General features: G+C 41.5%; 2 protein-coding genes across 2 annotated transcripts in view; one reads left to right on the top strand and one right to left on the bottom strand.

Moving 5' to 3' along the window:
* On the top strand, positions 1-16,324 carry Naa20 (N(alpha)-acetyltransferase 20, NatB catalytic subunit). The gene is made up of 6 exons (XM_031372138.1): positions 1-130; positions 5,337-5,361; positions 8,190-8,280; positions 8,925-9,060; positions 15,280-15,425; positions 15,809-16,324. The coding sequence occupies exons 1-6, from the start codon at positions 78-80 to the stop codon at positions 15,892-15,894; spliced, it is 537 nt and encodes a 178-aa protein (XP_031227998.1). The 5' UTR covers positions 1-77; the 3' UTR covers positions 15,895-16,324.
* The window catches only part of Crnkl1 (crooked neck pre-mRNA splicing factor 1), a 23,246-nt gene continuing 15,828 nt past the window's right edge, over positions 11,720-19,137 (bottom strand). The window contains exon 14 of the mRNA XM_031372137.1: positions 11,720-18,718. Within this exon, the coding sequence (XP_031227997.1) occupies positions 18,542-18,718 (177 nt within the window). The 3' untranslated portion in view covers positions 11,720-18,541. The remainder of the gene's footprint in view (positions 18,719-19,137) is intronic.

Genomic DNA, 19,137 nt, shown 5'->3' on the forward strand with positions numbered 1-19,137 from the left:
GCGGCCGCGGGCGCGAGTACTTCCGGTAGTGCGGGCGCGGGGTCGCGCTGAGCGGGTTGGAGGCTGGCGGCGGCGCAATGACCACGCTCCGGGCCTTCACCTGCGACGACCTGTTCCGCTTCAACAACATGTGAGTGAGGCACGGCCAGCCTCTGCCTTCGCAGCGCGGGACGGGGTCAGCCTCGCGGGGCCGTGGGCCGGGTGGACGCTGCGCGGGCGCGCTGGCCGGTGACCTTGGCCGAGGAGCGGCGCTCCGGGTGCGCCGGGGTGATGAGGAGCGGGGCTGGACACCCCGCGCCGGCTCCCTGAGGCGGGCTCACTGCGGAGGGTGGGCCGGGAAGGAGCGCGGTCCTGGTTAAATTGTATCCCAGTGAAGTAACCTTGCGATGCTCCCGGCCCTCTCAGCAAGTTGTGGTTTGTGCTTGGTAGTTACAGTAGCGGAGCGCCCAAAGTATACTACCCTTATTTTTTCCCCTTAAAAAAAGACAGGGTCTCACTTTGTATCCCTGGGCTCCAGGAACTCACTCTGTAGACCAGACTGGCCTAAACCTCACAGATACCTCTTCCTGTCTTCCTAGTGCTGAGATTAAAGGCATGCCCCACCACACCCAGCTAGACTACATTTTTTCTTTTTTTTTGGTTAGGGAATCTACTGTACTCAGGAATCCCCGGGGCTGTGTGGTTTCTTTTCAGCCCAAGTTTAAAAGAGCCGTGATTTGCTGTTCTCCTCTTTTCGCTTTTTTAAAAGAAAAAAAAAATTAGTTTGGAAAATTAAGACCTTTAAAATGCTAGGCATTTCACCGTGAACTCCTGTAGACACATTACCTCGATTATTTGCTTGACATAGGATAGTGAGAAGTAGGGACCGGATGGTTCAGGTAGCAAAAGGGAAGAAACTCTGGGATGAGATGACTATGGACATTTCAAGGAGGAGATGAACCTTGATGAAGGAAATCTGTCGGAGGAGGAAATTCTGGGGTTTGGGGTTAAGGCTGCAGTAAAATGGGAGTGTGAAGCAAGGGTAGGCCTTTGCTTCAGGTGAAGCCAGGTTTAATTATCATGTTAATTGGTTCAGATCCGATCCTGTGAGATTTCTGTTAGGTCCAGCTTGTGTTGAATCCTCTCCGCATTTAATACTTGTGGCAGACGCTCCTGTAATAATATGCCCTTTAATCTTCACATATTCTGTCATGTGCTGATGTCCTCAGTTTCTGGGTAAAGGAAGTGTTTGCCCACAGAGAACCCTGACGTGGAGTCGGTGGAGAATGGCTCTGGTGGTTGTTAAAAACTTGTCCCCATGGAGCTGGAGAGAGATGGTTCAGTTCTTAAAAGCACTGATGGCTCTTCCAGAGGACAGGGGTTCACTACACATGGAGGCTCACACTTGACTGTAATACCAGTTCCAGAGAAGCTGATGTCCTTTTCTGGCTTCAGTGAGCACCAGGCATGCATGTAGTGTACAGACATAGAAAAAACCCATACCCATTAAATAAGTGAAAAAGTTTGAACCTGGCACTCAGGCTGAGGTTGGAAGATCACAAGTGTGAGGTCCTTTGGTATCCACAGGAGATTAATTCTAGGATATACCAAAATTCAGTGATGTGCAACCCCTTTATAACCCAAACACTTCCATGCACTGTAAATCAAAAGATTACTTATATAGTATAATGTACAGTTTTATAAGTACTTCCAATACTGTTGTAGGGAATAATAATGGGAGGGAGTCCTGTAAAGGTACAGGCACGTGGTGTCTAAAAAATTCTTCAACGTGAATTCTGACCTAGTGATTGATTAGAGGCAATAAAGTAGGCAGGTAAGCCACTGAGGCCTTGGCAATGACCTAGAATGGTAATGGGAGATGCTGTGTAAATGATACAGTGAGTGCCTGAACTTAAGAAATGGACAGGTAGCCGGGCAGTGGTGAAGCATTCCTTTAATCCCAGCACTTGGGAGGGAGAGGCAGGCAGATTTCTGAGTTCAAGGCCAGCCTGGTCTACAGAGTGAGTTCCAGGACAGCCAGGGCTACACAGAGAAACCCTGTCTCGAAAAACCATTAATATGTAAATAGATAAAGTAGAAGGAAAATACACATGAACACTAAACATTAGGTTTAAGCTCACCTGGCTTGGTAACGCTTCCTCTTGTTAATGCCAGTGAAGGAGCCCACTTTCACACGTTAGTAGGCCATGTTAGGAAACAGTGAGTCACCAGGTTAGGTGCTAGAGTAAATGAAACTAAAAGGCCAGACCATGGTGGGAGGAAAACTGGGGTGGGATCCAGAAGCTAGCAAACAAGAGGACTCCAGGCAGGAGGGCACTATCATGAGGTGCTGATGGCTAAGCGTGTGCTGTATATGTATACTCCCTTCGGGAGAGGCAGAAGTGGAAGGTACAAATACAGGAGAGAAAGAATTGTAAGAGAAGTGTCCTCTGGAGAGAAGAGAGGGGTCTGCTAGAGGCCTTGGGCTGGTTTCTTCTTACACATTTTTTTTTTTTTTTTTGCATTTTCATGTGTGTAAGGAGATAGAGGAAGGACAGAGAGAGTTGGACGGTTGAGGTGAGCCAAACATGTAGAGGGTTGGGATCTCTACAGGGCAGAGCCACAGCACCCACAGGCCCTCAGGATTGGCTCCTGATGTCTCTCACAGCACTAAGACCAGTTGTTTGGCCTACCTAGGTTTTGCAGATGTGCAATCTCTGAATAGTAAGTATCTTGAAAACTAGAGAAGTCAGTGGTTTTTGTTTAAATTTGACACTGAAAAACTACAATCCACTGTCACTAGGTTTTGTTTTGTTTTTTTAAAGATTTATTTAGTTTATATATATGAGTACATACTGTAGCTGTACAGATAGTTGTGAGCCTTCATCTGGTTTTTGGGAATTGACTTTTAGGACCTCTGCTCTCTCCAGTTGACCCCACTCATTCAGGCCCAAAGATTTATTCATTATTATACATAAGTACACTGTAGCTGCCTTCAGACGCACCAGAAGAAGGCGTCAGATCTCATTATGGGTGGTTGTAAACCACCATGTGGTTGCTGGGATTTGAACTCAGTACCTTTGGAAGAGCAGTCGGTGCTCTTACCTGCTGAGCCATCTCTCCAGACCTGTTTTTTTTTTTAAACATTACTATTTCTTGGTAAAATTATTCATGTTAACATGTAATTATTTTTAAATAGTAAATTAAAATTGAAAATATTTATATAGCCTGTAGATCTTTAGGTTTCTATTGCTATGATAAAACACTGGTCAGAATACTCTGGGTCAGAGTCTGCTGAGGGAAGCCAGGGCAGGAACATGGAGGCAGTAAGTGAAGCAGAACATGGGAAGAGTGCTGTTAATGGCTTCTTCCCCTGGGTTGCTCGTGCTTTCTTATACACCCAAGGGCTGCCTACCCAGGGTTGGCAGTGTCCCACATCAACCATCCATTGATCAAGAAAATGACTCCTATGGCCTACAGGCCATAGGAGGCCTTACGGAGGCTCTTCCTCAATCAAGATTGCCTCTTCCCAGATGTCTAGGTTTATGTTGACCAAAACCAACCAACACTCAGTAAGTAAATACAATAGGTTTGTTTGTCTAAAGTGTAAAGTGGGATTTTGCATGAATAAACACAAAACTCCCAGTTACCAATAATGCACTGGTGTCACATTAAGGAAAGAAAGAAAAGCATGTTCCCGTGCTGTCATTTTAGCAAAAGCAAGTCCAGAACTCAATTCTCTACTTCATGTTCCCTTTGCCTTCTCTGCCCTCTGACTGCTCATGAGTCTTCATTTCTGCCTGCTCAAAGGCTGTCTTGTGAATTTTCCCGGCATTTGTGTTCAGTTTCTGTCCCTCACAAAGGGTTGGGCTCTGTGTTCATTGAGCAGCCCAGAAAGCATCACATGGGGGGAAAGAAGGGATACTTTACAGAAATCTGAACAGTTTTACAAGGGATTCAGACTCTGGCACCAACTGATCAAGACAACAAATAGCATCACACACATCATTGTCTGTCAACCAATATCCAAACACTGCATTCAGTGTTTATGAAGGATATTCATCTTAGAAGACGGCTTTCAACCTCTGTGTTTGCTGCTTTCTGTAAGTGATGCACATGCATTGTTCTGGGTCAGGAGGATGGACGAATATATAACTTAAGGCTACTGCTATGTATTAAGTTCTAATACATGGAAATCCAAGGCAAGTTAAGTTGTTACAATGTTCTCATAAAGGCAGGTTAAGCACACAGGCTGAGGACATAGGCTACCAGTCTTAAGTGATTTCAGGGTGCATTAACTCTGGTTGTGAGGTCCAATAAAAGTTCCAGTCTTTTAGGATATAAGAGGTATTTCCATAAGGTTTTAAAACCTAAAGGGTTGAGAACTACTGGACTAGAGGAATGTAGTATGACCACCTGACATCCTTCAGTCTCAGAGATCGACAAGAAAGGGAAACAGTAGAAAACAGCTGGTTTTGAGCCTGGGAAAAGACTGAGTAGGAAAGTGACGGAGAGAGATGGTTGGAGATGGTTTTCAAGAATGCTGAATTTGGGCTTGTGTGATGGGACATGTTGGGTAGTTCCCCACAACACCAGGGCTTAGTTGACTGGAGGGAGCAGTGTGGAAGGAAGTGAACTTCAGTTGAAAGTACATGGGAGCCGGGCAGTAGTGGTGTACGCCTTTAATCCCAGCACTTGGGAGGCAGAGGCAGGTGGATTTCTGAGTTTGAGGCCAGCCTGCTCTACAGAGTGAGTTCCAGGACAGCCAGGGCTACACAGAGAAACCCTGTCCCGAAAAACCAAAAAAAAACAAGTACACGGGATCGGTCTGTGAGGATTTGTATGAGGAAAAAAAGTGGAGGCGGGGATTACTCCCATCTACTTTGAGAAGGGGAAATTGTAGGGGAAGGTCCAGAGTGGGGCAGGGATGATGGAATGGAGAGCAGGTTAGTTGGATTGGCTGTGCGTATGAGATATACACCTAACTGGTCCTTGTGTCTGCTATGGATGGAGTAAGCTATAATTCTGTTTATAAACAGGCAGTTCAGTGATAAAGTGATAAAGTACAGATCTCTTTATTGGTGCACATGTGGCCATGGGTCACTTAAACCATCTTTGGCTTTCAGGTTGGTTTCTGAGATGTAGAAGAAACATGTTTTATTTTTTTGTTTGGTCAGTTTTTTGAGACAGGGTTTCTCTGTAGTCCTGGCTGTCCTGGAACTTGCTATTTGTAGACAGGGCTGGCTTTCCTCTGTCTCCTGAGCGCTGGGATTAAAGGTGTGAACCACCATGCCCATCCCATATCTTTTAAGTCGGGCTCAAGAATTCTCACTCTTCCCATTTCTTCTTTCTTTCAGTAACTTGGATCCACTTACAGAAACTGTATCCTTTTTGAGAAAAAAAAAAGTAAAACTAAGGATTATTTATGAAGAAGAAAATTGGAGAAACAGAAGAAAAAGATGAGTTCTGAAAATTGTTTTTTTTTTTGTTTTTTTTTTGTTTTTTTGAGGCAGGGTTTCTCTGTGTAGCCCTGGCTGTCCTGGAACTCACTCAGAAGACTGTGCTCAGGCCTCAAACTCAGAAATCCACCTGCCTCTGCCTCCCAAGTGCTGGGATTAAAGGTGTGCGCCAACCCTGCCTGGCTCTGAAAAATGTTTTAAAGAATAGGTTTTGAACAGCACAAGCGACATTGAAAATAATTACAAAGCTGAGTGGGATGGTCTTAGGCTTGCCCACAAACTGTTAAGGTAAAGACTGTATGACTCAATTACACTGCAGCTCTGCTGTTCATCTTCCCACAGTAACCCTGGCTGTACACAGAGAGCAGCAACAGCACAGGTAGTCAGGGCCTGTCTCCCTCTGCTGTGAACCAGATCTAGAGAGGGTAAGTGGCTCCATGGTGTCTCCAGCAGCCCTGCTCAATAGAGCCTGGGTCTTTGTTTTCCAGAACACGTCTTCATATGTGTTTCCTGGCGTGCAGTCAACAGAGGGGAAGTGATTGCTTTGAGAAGCACCACACAGCCCTTCTCATTGTCCAGGAGCTGCCTCCTTACTTGTTGCTGAGGGGAATAAAGGATTTTAATAACAGTTTCTATCATCTTAGTAGAAAATGAGCAAAAATGTGTCAAGTTAGGGTATTCCTGATTGTGCTGCAATAGTAGATCAGTGGCTTACAACACAAATAAGATTTCTAAACCATGTTCCACTGGCTACTGCTGGGAATTATAGGTAGCTTACTAGAGGGTAGAAGCTAATGAAGAGCTAGTTCAGTCTCACCAGTCAAAAGACATGCAAACTAAAATATGAGAACCCAGTTCAATATATCAGATTATTCAGAATTTTGAAAAGATACAACCCAGTGCTGCCACTGGTTAAGTAAGGTACCTTAGAAGCTGCTGGTGCCATAGTCATCTGGCATGGTCTTTCTGAATAGCATGTTAGAAGTAATGCCATTTCCTGAAGGCTGAAAATAAAAAAAACAACAGGCAGTTTACTCTGGGGATTGGTAAATATAAGAAGCCTTAACCAAACCTGGCTTACCACTCATTTTTTGAGATTATTATTTGAACCAGGATATAGCCATGTTGGTTAATTTACATATTGTCTGTAGTTCTGAGTTTGGGTAGATATGATAGACTATTGGTCCCCAATACCACATCTTATTGCCCCTTTAAGTGACTTAATAAAAGTTATTTTAAGCCGGGTGGTGGTGGTGGTGCACGCCTCTAATCCCAGCACTTGGGAGGCAGAGGCAGGTGGATTTCTGAGTTCGAGGCCAGCCTGGTCTACAAGAGTGAGTTCTAGGACAGCCAGGGCTAGACAGAGAAACCCTGTTTCGAAAAAAACAAAATAAAACAAAAAAGTTATTTTAAGAGAATTTTATTAAAAAGTCATTCACATTCACCAATAAGGAAATGATAAATTAAGCTGTCTTCATTAAGGACATAAAAGGATCTAGACATACTTTAGAAATTAGTAATGACCTAAATGTTTCCTGGCAGAAGGATGAGGTATTTTAAGTTGTGTCCTCATGCAAAGGAACACCATTAACAAGTACAAGCATCAAGAGGCTACATCAGAAACCATGGAATAGAAAAACCAAAAAGCCCTCGGAGCACTTACAGGAATATGTAAGATTTTGAAGAATTTCATATCACAGAGATTTTCCCTTTGGGGAAATAGTAGATTACAAGTTAACCTATACTTTGACTATATAAGGCCTAGTGTTTATGTTGGGAGTGGTGATATTGAGGGGAGGTGAGCTCACGGTAGTAGTGTCAGTTGCTGGATGGCAGGAAGACCAGCTGGCGTGCCGCACTGAGTTCTGGAAGAAGTGGCTGCCCTTCAGAGGAGTTTCAACAGTGATGAGAGGGTGTCCTGGGAACTTTTAAATAGAAAATGAATTAATAGTGTCTTTTTATATAATTGCACCAGAAAGCTGACATAAGGTAAAACAAACATGGTAGTGAATCATAACAGTAAGGACACGCCAGTGTTGAAGAGAAACCATTCATTTATTCTTCCTTTCTGAGTAAGAGGGCCTCGCCTTGTGTCCCAGTGTGGCATGAACTACAGATGCTCCTTCTGGCGGGGTAGATGGTAATTTCAGATGATAAGTGGCACACATAACCATAGGTACAGTCTGATCAGTGTGGAGGCAGATTGTACGAGGTTCTCCTTTCTACTAGATGGGACCATATGCATTCTACATCTAGAGAGATGTCCAGGCAATTTTATTAAAAACTAGTGCTGATATAAATATTCCATTTCATGGTACAGAGAAGTTAGTGGACTAAGTGGAGGATAAAGTGACAGTCTCTGCATGTGGGTGTGAAGGGTGGATACCGAAGCTACAGGTCAACTCAGCTGCTTTCCTAATCACTCTCCACTTTACAGCTTCCCCCAAGTGCTGGGATTACAAGCAGGCAGCCAGGCCCATTCAGCGTTTATGTGAAGAATACGTACCTGAGCTCCAGTCCTCAGCTGACAGCACTTTACCCACCATACCACCACCTTAGCCTGATGGTAGTTTTGTTTTGTCTTTCTACATAGCCCTGGCTGTTCTAGGACTCACGAGATAGACCAGGCTGGCCTCAAACTCAGAGAGATCCTGGTGCCTACCTCTGCCTCCTAAGTGCTGGGATTAAAGGCATTTACCATCATACTTGCTTTTGCTCTTTATTATGTCTCATATTCCTTAACAGCTTTAGTATGGGATTCCTTTTTACTTACAGTACCTTGCGCACTGGCCAGAGTATTTCATCGTTGCTGAGGCCCCTGGCGGAGAACTAATGGGTTATAGTAAGTATAGTACCACTAGTACTTTTTTGGGTGAGTAAAGATTTTAATACAGGTTTCAGTCTGCTTTACTCTAGAATTTGATGTAAATCATGAAAGGAGGAATTTTATTTTCAGAGCAATAACTAACAGTTTACCACATCTCTTCTGTGCCCAGCCTTGCACTAGGCCAAGAGATACAGCAGTGAACCTAACAGAAATGATTGTAGTCTTTGTGGAACATTCTGTGTTAGATTTCTGTATGGTTACTTTGTATATAAGGCAGTGATTAAGGCATATCCATTTAACCAATTGCTAACAGACTCTTAAGCTATGAATTGCTGCAATCATATATACATTGTAAAGGTAATTTTAAATGTAGCTATTTGAAAAAACAACTAAATCTATTTCAAATGTATCTTATTTGAACAAAAAGTATCCTAGTCTTTGTTCTTGGTTTATCATTTAAAAATATTTTAGTCTGACTTTAGATGTAGGAATAGAATATCATTTGCAAATGGAGTTTCAAATCAAAATGATAATCATTAGCTTGATGATAGTAGTTTAAAACTTTGGTACATTTTTATTTTAAAAGAAACGAATGGCAGACTAACTGAATTTTTGTGCAAACTAGTGTTTTAATTACTGATGCCATTTTCTGTTGGCAGTTATGGGCAAAGCAGAAGGCTCAGTAGCTAGGGAAGAGTGGCACGGACATGTCACGGCTCTGTCTGTCGCCCCTGAATTCCGCCGTCTTGGCTTGGCTGCTAAACTTATGGAGTTATTAGAGGAAATTTCAGAAAGGTGAGAACCTGTTTTTCAAATACACGTGATTTTTGAACTCTGTTTCTTCTTTGGCTGTTGAATATCTGAAGGGCTTTTTTTCTTCTTATGAGTGTGAAGAAGTGTCATGGCTTTAGACTTACAGGAATTTCATTTTCAGCTTGTAGTAGTTCCTACAATTCTGCCAAATTCATAGTAGTACCACTCTGCTCTTTTGCTATTGAGAAAAATTCATGCACTGTTTGTGTTCATAGACAGCTGAGCTAACAGTTGGACTCAAAGACCAACTTTTCCTTTCCTTTTTTTTTATTTTTATTTTTAACCTTTTTTTATTAGATATTTTATTTACATGTAAATTTCTCCTTTCCCAGTTTCCCCTCAAAAACAAAGAAACAAACAAAAACAACAAAAATAAACCCCTGTTGCCTTCCCCCTCCCCATGCCTGCCACCCCACCCTCTCCCACTTTTTGGCCCTGGCATTCCCCTACACTGGGGCACAGAACCTTCACAGGGCCAAGGTCCTCTCCTCCTACTGATGATCGAATTTGCAATCCTCTACTATACACGTGCTGCCAGCACAATCAGATCCCTCCACGTGCAGTCCTTGGTTGGTGGTTGAGACCCTGGGAGCTCTGAGGGTACTACTTAAGTTCATATTGTTGTTCTAAAGACCAACTTTTCAAGGAAGGTCTTTGGTGTTCTTGGCACCATGGCAAGATGTTTCTAGGCCCAAAGTAGTTCAGTTTTTTTTTTTTGTTTTTTTTTTAGATTTATTTATTTATTATATGTAAGTACACTGTAGCTGCCTTCAGACACTCCAGAAGAGGGCATCAGATCTCATTATGGATGACTGTGAGCCATCCATAATGACTGTGGTTGCTGAGACTTGAACTCAGGACCTTTGGAAGAGCAGTTGGTGCTCTTGACCACTGAGCCATCTCTCCAGCCCCCAAAGTAGTTCAGTTTTAAGTTTGTTTCTATTTTAACAGCTAGTAGCCATCTATAGAAAAATAGAAATAAAGATATGCCATCTACTACTGAGGGATAAGTACACTGTGAGTACTGAACAAATGCTTTTTTAAACCTGAAACAAATGGAACATAACCCATTTCCATTGGTTTGCATGTAAATACTAGTTAATCATAGCAAGTGTAAGAAGCCCATTTCATAAAAATTCTGTCATCAAAAGAGCTTTGATGTTTTTTCTGAACATATAAAATAGCCTGTGGCCAGGGATAAGTAAGTATGGTGGTTCATGCCTTTAATCCCATCCCTACAGAGGCAAGAGTCAGAGGCAGACAGATCTCTGGAGTTCAAAGCCATACTGGTCTACATAGTGAATGCCAGGTATTGTGTTTTTTAAACAAAATTAAACGTCCCATGCCCCTCTTGGGGCACTTAGTAAGTGCCAGTAATATGGCTTTTAAAGAGATCTGTTATACCTTACTCACAGTGAAAGATTTAGAAAAGAATGAAAAAAAGAATCACAGTTATTATATAAGAGAAGGCTTCTCCCATTTTCTAAAAAGGACACAAATTCCTATGTACAGCATTTGTTAAGTTGCTGCCTAAAAAAATAGTCTGAAAGGGGATAGTTAATTGACCTAGAGGTTTTGTTTCCACAGGATTATTGGATTTTAATAAAGGCAATTTTAAAAGAAGTAACTAGTCATAAATGCTCTGAGCCAAGTCACACATACCAGCCCATTCAAAAAACTAAACAAAACAAAAAAAACTGAACCTTGTTTCCTGTTTTTATTTTTATTTGTTTTTCGAGACAGGGTTTCTCTGTGTAGCCCTTGCTGTCCTGGAACTCACTCTTTAGAGCAGGCTGGCCTTGAACTCAGAAATCCACCTGTCTCTGCCTCCCAAGTGCTGGGATTAAAGGTATGTGCCACCACCACCCAGCTCTTTTTTTATTTCTAATGGTTTTTAGAGACAGGGTTTTTCTGTGTTAACAGCTTTGGCTGTCTCTCTCTGTAGACCAGGCTGGCCTCAAACTCAAGAGATCTGGCTGCCTCTGCATCCTGAGTGCTGAGGTCAAAGGTGAGTAGCACCACATCGTCCCACAAGGAAATAGTTTTAACAAAAAAAGTCCTTGTGAGGTTTTTAAAGTTCTCCTTGAAACCTGGCTGTGGTGCATGCCTTTAATTCTAGCACTCAGGAGGCTGAGACAGGCAGATTCTTGAGTTTGAGGGTAGCCTCTTTTTTTTTTTTTCTTTTTTTGGTTTTTCGAGACAGGGTTTCTTTGTATAGTCCTGGCTGTCCTGGAACTCACTCTGTAGACCAGGCTGGCCTTGAACTCAGAATCTGCCTGCCTCCGCCTCCCAAGTGCTGGGATTAAAGGTGTACGCCACCACCGTCTGGCGGGTAGCCTCTTTTTTAAGGTTCTTCTCAAGGCACATCACATCCATATGTATTTTTATTTATTATATATAAGTACACTGTAGCTGTCGTCAGACACTCCAGAAGAGGGCATCGGATCTCGTTACGGATGGTCGTGAGGAGGACACCCTCTTCTACAGAGCCAGTTGCAGGACAACCAGGAGTACACACAGATACCCTGTCTCAAAATCATAGAAAAACAAAAAAACAGAACAAGTCCCCCGACCCCTCATCCCCCAAAAACCTATTTGTTCTCTCTGGTCTGAATATAAGAAGGAAGGAAAGTTTAAGAAGGCAGATGTACACACATTTATTAATAACACTGTGTGACAGACAGGCAGATGAGAAATGGGTTCTAACAACCTATAACGTTAGACATAATTAGTGTTATGTCTATTTAGGTAATTACTAACCTTTTCTCCCTCCAGTTTCCAAGCTTTCATTGTTTTATGTGTGTACACAGATATACATTATGTTCATGTCTTTTTTAGATGTACAGTAAAGCAAGAATGTAATTTTGTTACAGGATAAAAAATAAGGAGAATGTTAAGTAGCTATAAATGAATAATGACTATAGTGAAAATATAGACATGGTCTAAGTAGTCAAGTACAAGACCCTGGGTTCTAGCCCCAGCAGTGCCATAAAGAAAAATAGGTACATATTCTGTTTATAGGAACTATAGAAGGTTATAAAGATTGAAAATAAAGAAAATATTAAAAATATTAAATTATTTTGCAAATTATAGACAAAAAGTTGATTTCTCATACTGCTAATAATCCATTATAGTTGGATACTTACTACCATTGTAAGAGGCCACTGCATACTAATAGATGGCTTGATGCAAGTGTGAGGCCCTACTTTGATCCTCAGAACTCAGTAAGAAGCTGGACTTGGCAACACACCTCTGCTCAGTTGCTAAGGCAAGATGGAGGATAGAGACAATCCCTAAAAGTCCATGAGCCAGATAGCTGCATCTTCATAGTGGAGAACAAGCAAGGCAGGAAGACAAAGGCCCACAGCTGTCCTTTGACCTCCACACATGCACCACGGCATGTCATGGAGACATGTGCATTCACAAAGATTTCTAAAAACTGAATCTATTCAAAATATAACAATGTTATATACCCTGGAAACTAGACAAATTGTTAATCAGAGCTGAACATGCTTCTTTGTAAGAACTATCAAGTAGAAATCAACTAGGGGTACAGAACAGAAATCAGCAAAGCTTTTCCAGGGCAGAGAGTAAATACTTTGCAACCACATAGAATCTGTTGCATAGGTTTTAACAAATCAACACAGTTTTAAAGACATTCTTAGTGTGAGGGTGATGCAAAAAAGGAAGTTTGTAAGTCTACCCTGCCTTAGTAGTAGCTGGACTTTAGGTTTCTCTGTGTATCCCTGGCTGTCCTGGAACTCACTCTGTAGAGCAGGCTGGCCTTGAACTCAGAAATCCGCCTGCTTCTGCCTCCCAAGTGCTGGGACTAAAGGCATGCGCCACCATTGTTCGGCTGGACTTTTTTTTGTATGTAGTAAAGTAGCAACCAGGGAAACATTTTGCCAATTGACTTGTCCTACCATCTTTACTGAAAAATCTCCTGATATAAGAGTTATGTCAGACTTGCAGTCAAAGTGTGGCAGCTCACACCTGCAGTCCTAGCATTCAGGAGTGCTGTGGATCTGAGGCCAGTCTGGGCTATCCACGTTAATAAGTAAGGTCAGTTTTATACAGTCTTTAGGCTGAGGCATCCTAGATGATGTAAGGAAGGAAGATTTGAGGAACTGTCACCAGAGCGCACAAGTTGCAGAAATAAACTGTTGGTAAATAACTTTGGTGAGTCAAAAGAATTAAGATACACCAGGAGCCAGGGTGTTTGACAGAAGAACAACTATTACTCATTAGGTACAGCATATTTGTAGCAGTCTAGCGAACAGAAGCGAGGGAAGCAGTGAGCAGAAGCGAGGGAAGCAGCAAAGCCCTGTAGAGTGTTCCATGGCAACCAGAGATGCGCACTCGGCCTCTCTTCATAATGTTCTTGAAATTTACACAGCAAAGGCATGTAAGAAACAAGGGAAGAGGATTGGGAGGCAGCAAACTGCTGTCACAGATAGAAACACAAGTTCCCAGAACTAAGTGAGAACAATAAGATCAGAAAAAAGTATTGAAATTGGTATCAAAAGCATTATATGCTTGAGAAAAGTCTAAGCAAAACCTCCTGAGAGTACTCAACGTTTATAAAACTTTGTGGGGAGACATTAAAGTGATCGACAGATGGTAAAGGGAAATACTGTAAGTTTTGTGACTGACCTTAGAGCAAATGTAATCATACCCAGAATCCTATTCAGGTTTTTTGAAGGAGTTGTTATATAGAATACAAGGGAAGAAGAGCCAGCAACAAAAATGACTAAATATTCAACAATGGGCAGCATAGAGAGAGCAGAAGATTAGAACATAACGAATGTGTCTAAAGTCTTGGCGTACCTGAGGCTGCACTGGATATCAGGGTGGAAAGGTAGAGTTTTTAGTAAAGATGGTGGGACAAGTGGATGGGCAAAATGGTTCCCTGGTTGCTAATTTACTACATACAAACTCCAAATTTATTTAAAACCTGGACACGGAAAAGCAACAAACAGAGTATAATATGGAAAGTCTCCCATGACCTCAGTGTAGAGACCTTTTTAAGCAGGCTGTAAACAGTGCTAACCATACAGGGAAGACTCTTGCTCCACTTAGTAAAATCGGAGTAGCTTTGCTCACCCAGAGGTAACCAACCTAAAGTTACACAGTAGATGCTAACAGAATACTCAAACATTGCAGAATATCCAGCACATACATGGTAGCCACTGGGGGAAAAAATTGAAGGGTCATTAAGAGCCATTCAGAAACAGACATCTAAATGGTCAGTAGACAAAAACCTCCCATTAGTAATTAGCAATGTATATTAACGTCACATTAAGATACTGAGTCTTATACACTAGGAGTGGACTTGGAATAAACAGGTTAGAATTTAATCAAGCTGACAGTGTATATATACATACCCATGATACAGCAATGGGATCCCTAAATGGGTACTGTATCATAAGATGCTCAAGGAAGTATTCATAGTAGCATCCTTTACAATAGAACTGTTAATGTTTCCAGAGGACCATGAGCAAGTTGTATATTCATACAATGAAAGGCTAAACAAAGTAAAGAGAATAATAGCTCAAGGCTCAGTACTGACTGAGGTTACTTACAAAGCAGTCCCCAAACTGATTATGCTTATATAAAGCTCACAACCAAAAATGAAATCTTAGTAGGCAGTAAACAAGGAGATAATAGCCTAGACACACAATGACAATGTGAAGACCTTTGAAAGGAGGAGGTATTACTGACCAAAAGAAAGGATCCTATAGCAGCTATACTTAGGTCCTTTTTCTGTATTATGAAATGGTTACTCTAAATAGTAAACTGGTTATAAAAGATGTCTACTTAAGCTGGGCAGTGGTGGTGACGCCTTTAATCCCAGCATTTGGGAGGCAGAGGCAGGCGGATTTCTGAGTTCGAGGCCAGCCTGGTCTACAGAGTGAGTTCCAGGACAGCCAGGGCTACACGGAGAAACCCTGTCTCGAAAAACGGGGGAAAAATAAAGATGTCTACTGCAATCCTCAGTAGTCAAAAACCAAGGATTCTTTTTATGCCATTTTGTAGCCAAGCCTGGCCTTGAGCCCCTTATGTTTGTAGCACAGGCCAGCCTTGAATCCACAGTTCTCCCCCTTCAGTCCCAAGTCCTAGGATTATAGACCAGATTGCCTAGAGTTCTTACAGTTATAACATTTCCTTTTCTTCCTTTTTTCTTTTCTTTTTTTTTTAAAGAAAAGGTGGATTTTTTGTTGATCTCTTCGTAAGAGTATCCAATCAAGTTGCCGTCAACATGTACAAGCAGTTGGGTTACAGTGTCTACAGGACAGTCATAGAGTACTACTCAGCCAGCAACGGGGAGCCTGATGAGGATGCCTATGGTAAGCTTCCTACTGTGGCAGGTACTCCAAGAGATAGTCAAAATAGTTATTTCCCCCCACAAGCCTAAATATTCCTTTTAATAAATTCAAAAGAATTACATTTATGAATTTTGGAATAGTTAGCGTAGACTAACTAGCCAGTGATTAATTTCTATAAATTACATTTCATGGTATAGATGTGCTCTTTTACTAAGAAAGGACATTTATATTAGTTGGCTCCTAGGTGGGATGTGGTAGTAATTGGCATAATTACAGTGGCAGTCTTGTAAATATACATATACCACCTAGGATTGCAGGGAAGGACACAAAATCTGATGGGAACTTAACCCATTCACTCAATTTTGATTTAAAAAAGTTTGCTATTAATCTTTGCTTCTTAACAGATATGAGGAAAGCACTTTCCAGGGACACTGAGAAGAAATCCATCATACCATTACCTCATCCCGTGAGGCCTGAAGACATTGAATAACCATAGGCAGTGGTTCTTAGGCAGGTGTTCCAGACAGTTTGTGGACATACTATTTTCATAGGATGATCTTGGAGCTCTATTAGGAGGAAAGTCAGCATTTAAGTCTTAAAGACTTCCAAAAATGCAGGCTCTAAACTTCAAATCTCATCCTTCCAATGAGCAATAGCATACACGTTCCAACTGTTTGCCATAGTAAAACTGAATCAAGGCAGCTAAGTCAGAAGGACATGTTCCACTATCATGGTTGACAGTTCATGCCAAGGAGAGTCTCCCTCTTCCTCCTCCTAAATCCTGTGCCTGAGAACCACTGCTGCACATATATAAATATATATATATTTTATTTTGTATTGATCTGTTAATTGAAGCTTTAAAAGCATATATGAAATGTATAAATCTGAGATGTATAGTAAAACACATTGTTGACTATGAATGTTTTCTGGAAGTTTTGTCTTTTAATCAAAATTATGGAGGGATCATTGTTTAGGATATGGTGCCTCTCTTGTTTTGACTTTTTTATATATAAAACATTTTCAAATGCACATCCGAAATCATCCCTGTCTGACATACATGAGCTCCCTTCTTTCATAGTTCCTACTGTTGGTCTCAGATTTTCTCTTTTAACACTGCTCAAACCTTTTGAGCTTTTGACTTTAAGGGGAAACAAAATTTAAGTCCAAAAAAATCATAAAGATAAAGATAATCAGGCAGTGAAGAAGTAATCAAAAAAGGCCCACATAAAATGACCATTAAAATGTATGTATGTTGGCATTCATTTTTTTTCTTTGAGATAAGATCTTGCTACATTCCTAGACTGGCCTTGAACTCAGCCTCCCAGTAATCCTCTATTTGGCCCTTAAGTGGTAGTTGGGACTACAAACATGTATGTACCATAGCACTTGATTTAAAAGCTTTCACTTTAGGAAGGTCTTATTTTGAGATGTTAAGGTTGGAGATAATGAATTCTTTGTTCTCTCATAGAGGAATGGCGTTTCCTTCAACTCTGTCAAACCTGCCTGTGCTTGTTAGGAGTGCACTCTTAAGAGCAAAGTCACTAATTTTTGTCTTCATGTGCACGAGCAACATGCAGAGAACTGCTCTAGGAACATGACTTAGTTATGGAACTAGCATTCTGAACTGCTTTCATCTCCATCTTGAATCTGCACTAACTCAAAGGACATCCAGTGGCAGATTCTTCCTGACTCAATGCAGACTCAGGCTAACACATGAACCTTTTACTGGTCTGGTGGCTGAAAAGATCTATCGCTTACCTAGTAGTACTGTTTTCTTGTAACTTTTACAAAAAAATTTTTTTTTTCATTTTTCGAGACAGGGTTTCTCTGTATAGCCTGGGCTATCCTGGAACTTACTCTGTAGACCAGGCTGGCCTCGAACTCAGAAACCCTCCTGCCTCTGCCTCCCAAGTGCTAGGTAGGATTAAAGGTGTGCGCCACCACTGCCTGGCTTACTATTGTTCTTATAGGTAGAAACCAGTCTTGAAAGAACAGTTCTAGGCATTGAGTGATAAAAGAAAACAAGGGCCGTGAATTACAGGATAAGTAAAACCATGCCCCCCAGAGTAGGCAAATGCTATTTTACAATGTGAGCAGAGCACCAAGTATTTTACTATGCTACTTCCAGTGCCTTCACTGAGTATACACACTGTGGGTCTATTGGACTCCTGCTGTTTAATGATAACTGTTAAACATCGGTTGTTAAGAGTTCACACATTCTAAGGCATGCTGGGAGATGCACAGGCTCCAGACAGCTATAACTGCAGAATTTATAAAGCTTGGGACTGGCAGTAGTACTATGATGAATCATACTTAACAAAGACATTAACATAATAAATATAAGACTTCCCAACTGAACTTAGGACACTGTGCCTCAGCATCCATGTATGCAGGCCATTGTTTTCTAAACAAGCTACTACAAAACTCTGCTAGCTTGAGAGAAAAATTGAAGCCAAACTAAAATGTTACTGACAGACTTGGGGTCAAAAAATACAGTCACTACAAATCAGTTCAGATATGAGATTACACTAGCCCAAGTCTATTTAATTCTATGAGAAGTAGACACTTGATGCTAGGAAAGGCGGTGGGGGCAGAGGAAGGTGTGGTATTGGAACAAGATTGACATCAGCATACTCCTTTTCTAATGGAATCATCAAAATGAGGTGCTACCATACTACTGCTTGTTTGAGAAAACTGAAAATCGACTAAAATGTACAGCCATCACGAGTTGTTAGAACCAGACTCAAGTTTTGTGGTTTTAAAGAGACAATGAAAGCTAAAAGTTTCAGATGCATGTACAACCAGCCAGTACAACCGTCATGATAAACCTGTGCTTATTCATAGAGATTGGACCTTGAACACTGAGTTAAGTCTGCAGTTTCACCTGAAGTATATGCTAAGCACATGAATTCCATCCAGTAAAGACAAAAGGAGCAAATGCTAGAAATGCTTGGACTCAAGTAACAAAACTTACAAAAAAATTCCTTTACTTGCAGTTTCTCACCCAGAGTTAAACCCAAGTGCATTTTTAAAAAAATAATCCAAAGATGTCAAACAACTCCTTACTGGGTAAATACATAAAAACACCCAGAAGTCAAAGTTCTAAACTGTTAGTGTATAAAAAGCAATTACAACATTTAAAAGGATGAAGATTCACTCTCATCAATGTCTTTATCTGGATCCTGTTCAGCAGCTTCTCTCTCCTGTTGCTGTTTCTTCCAAAGCTTGGCCATCGCCAGAAGCTTGAGGTTGGGCTGGTTGGCAGCATCCTCTGGAAAGATGTAGTCATAGTATTCCTCCCATCCGGCATCAGACTGTAGAAATAAGTACATTAATTAAAAGATGAGCACACACATAGCTGGAGCATGCTTCATTCACAAGACTGTCTGGGAAACCTGCAGTCTAAATTCAGCTATGGTTACTGTACAAAGCAACATCAGATCCTGCTGTGGAAGGAACAAAGGACTGAGCCTAAATGAGTTGAGTAAGCTGCCGCTCAGATGAGATTACTGCAGCACTACACTAGCTCTCTGAGAATGAAGGACCAAGTGGAAGGAACCTAAACATCTAAGCACAGTGGCTCCACAGGCAATCAGACATTTAGTGCCTCAACCCAACTTGCAGCCATGCATTCACACTTTTAAAACATTGTGCTTTAGGGGCTAGAGAGGTGGCTCAGCTGTTGAGAGCCCTTGTTGCTCTTACAGAGGACCCATGTTAGGTTTCTGGCACC

Source organism: Mastomys coucha, unplaced genomic scaffold, assembly GCF_008632895.1.
Source record: "Mastomys coucha isolate ucsf_1 unplaced genomic scaffold, UCSF_Mcou_1 pScaffold15, whole genome shotgun sequence".
Lineage (NCBI taxonomy): Eukaryota > Metazoa > Chordata > Mammalia > Rodentia > Muridae > Mastomys > Mastomys coucha.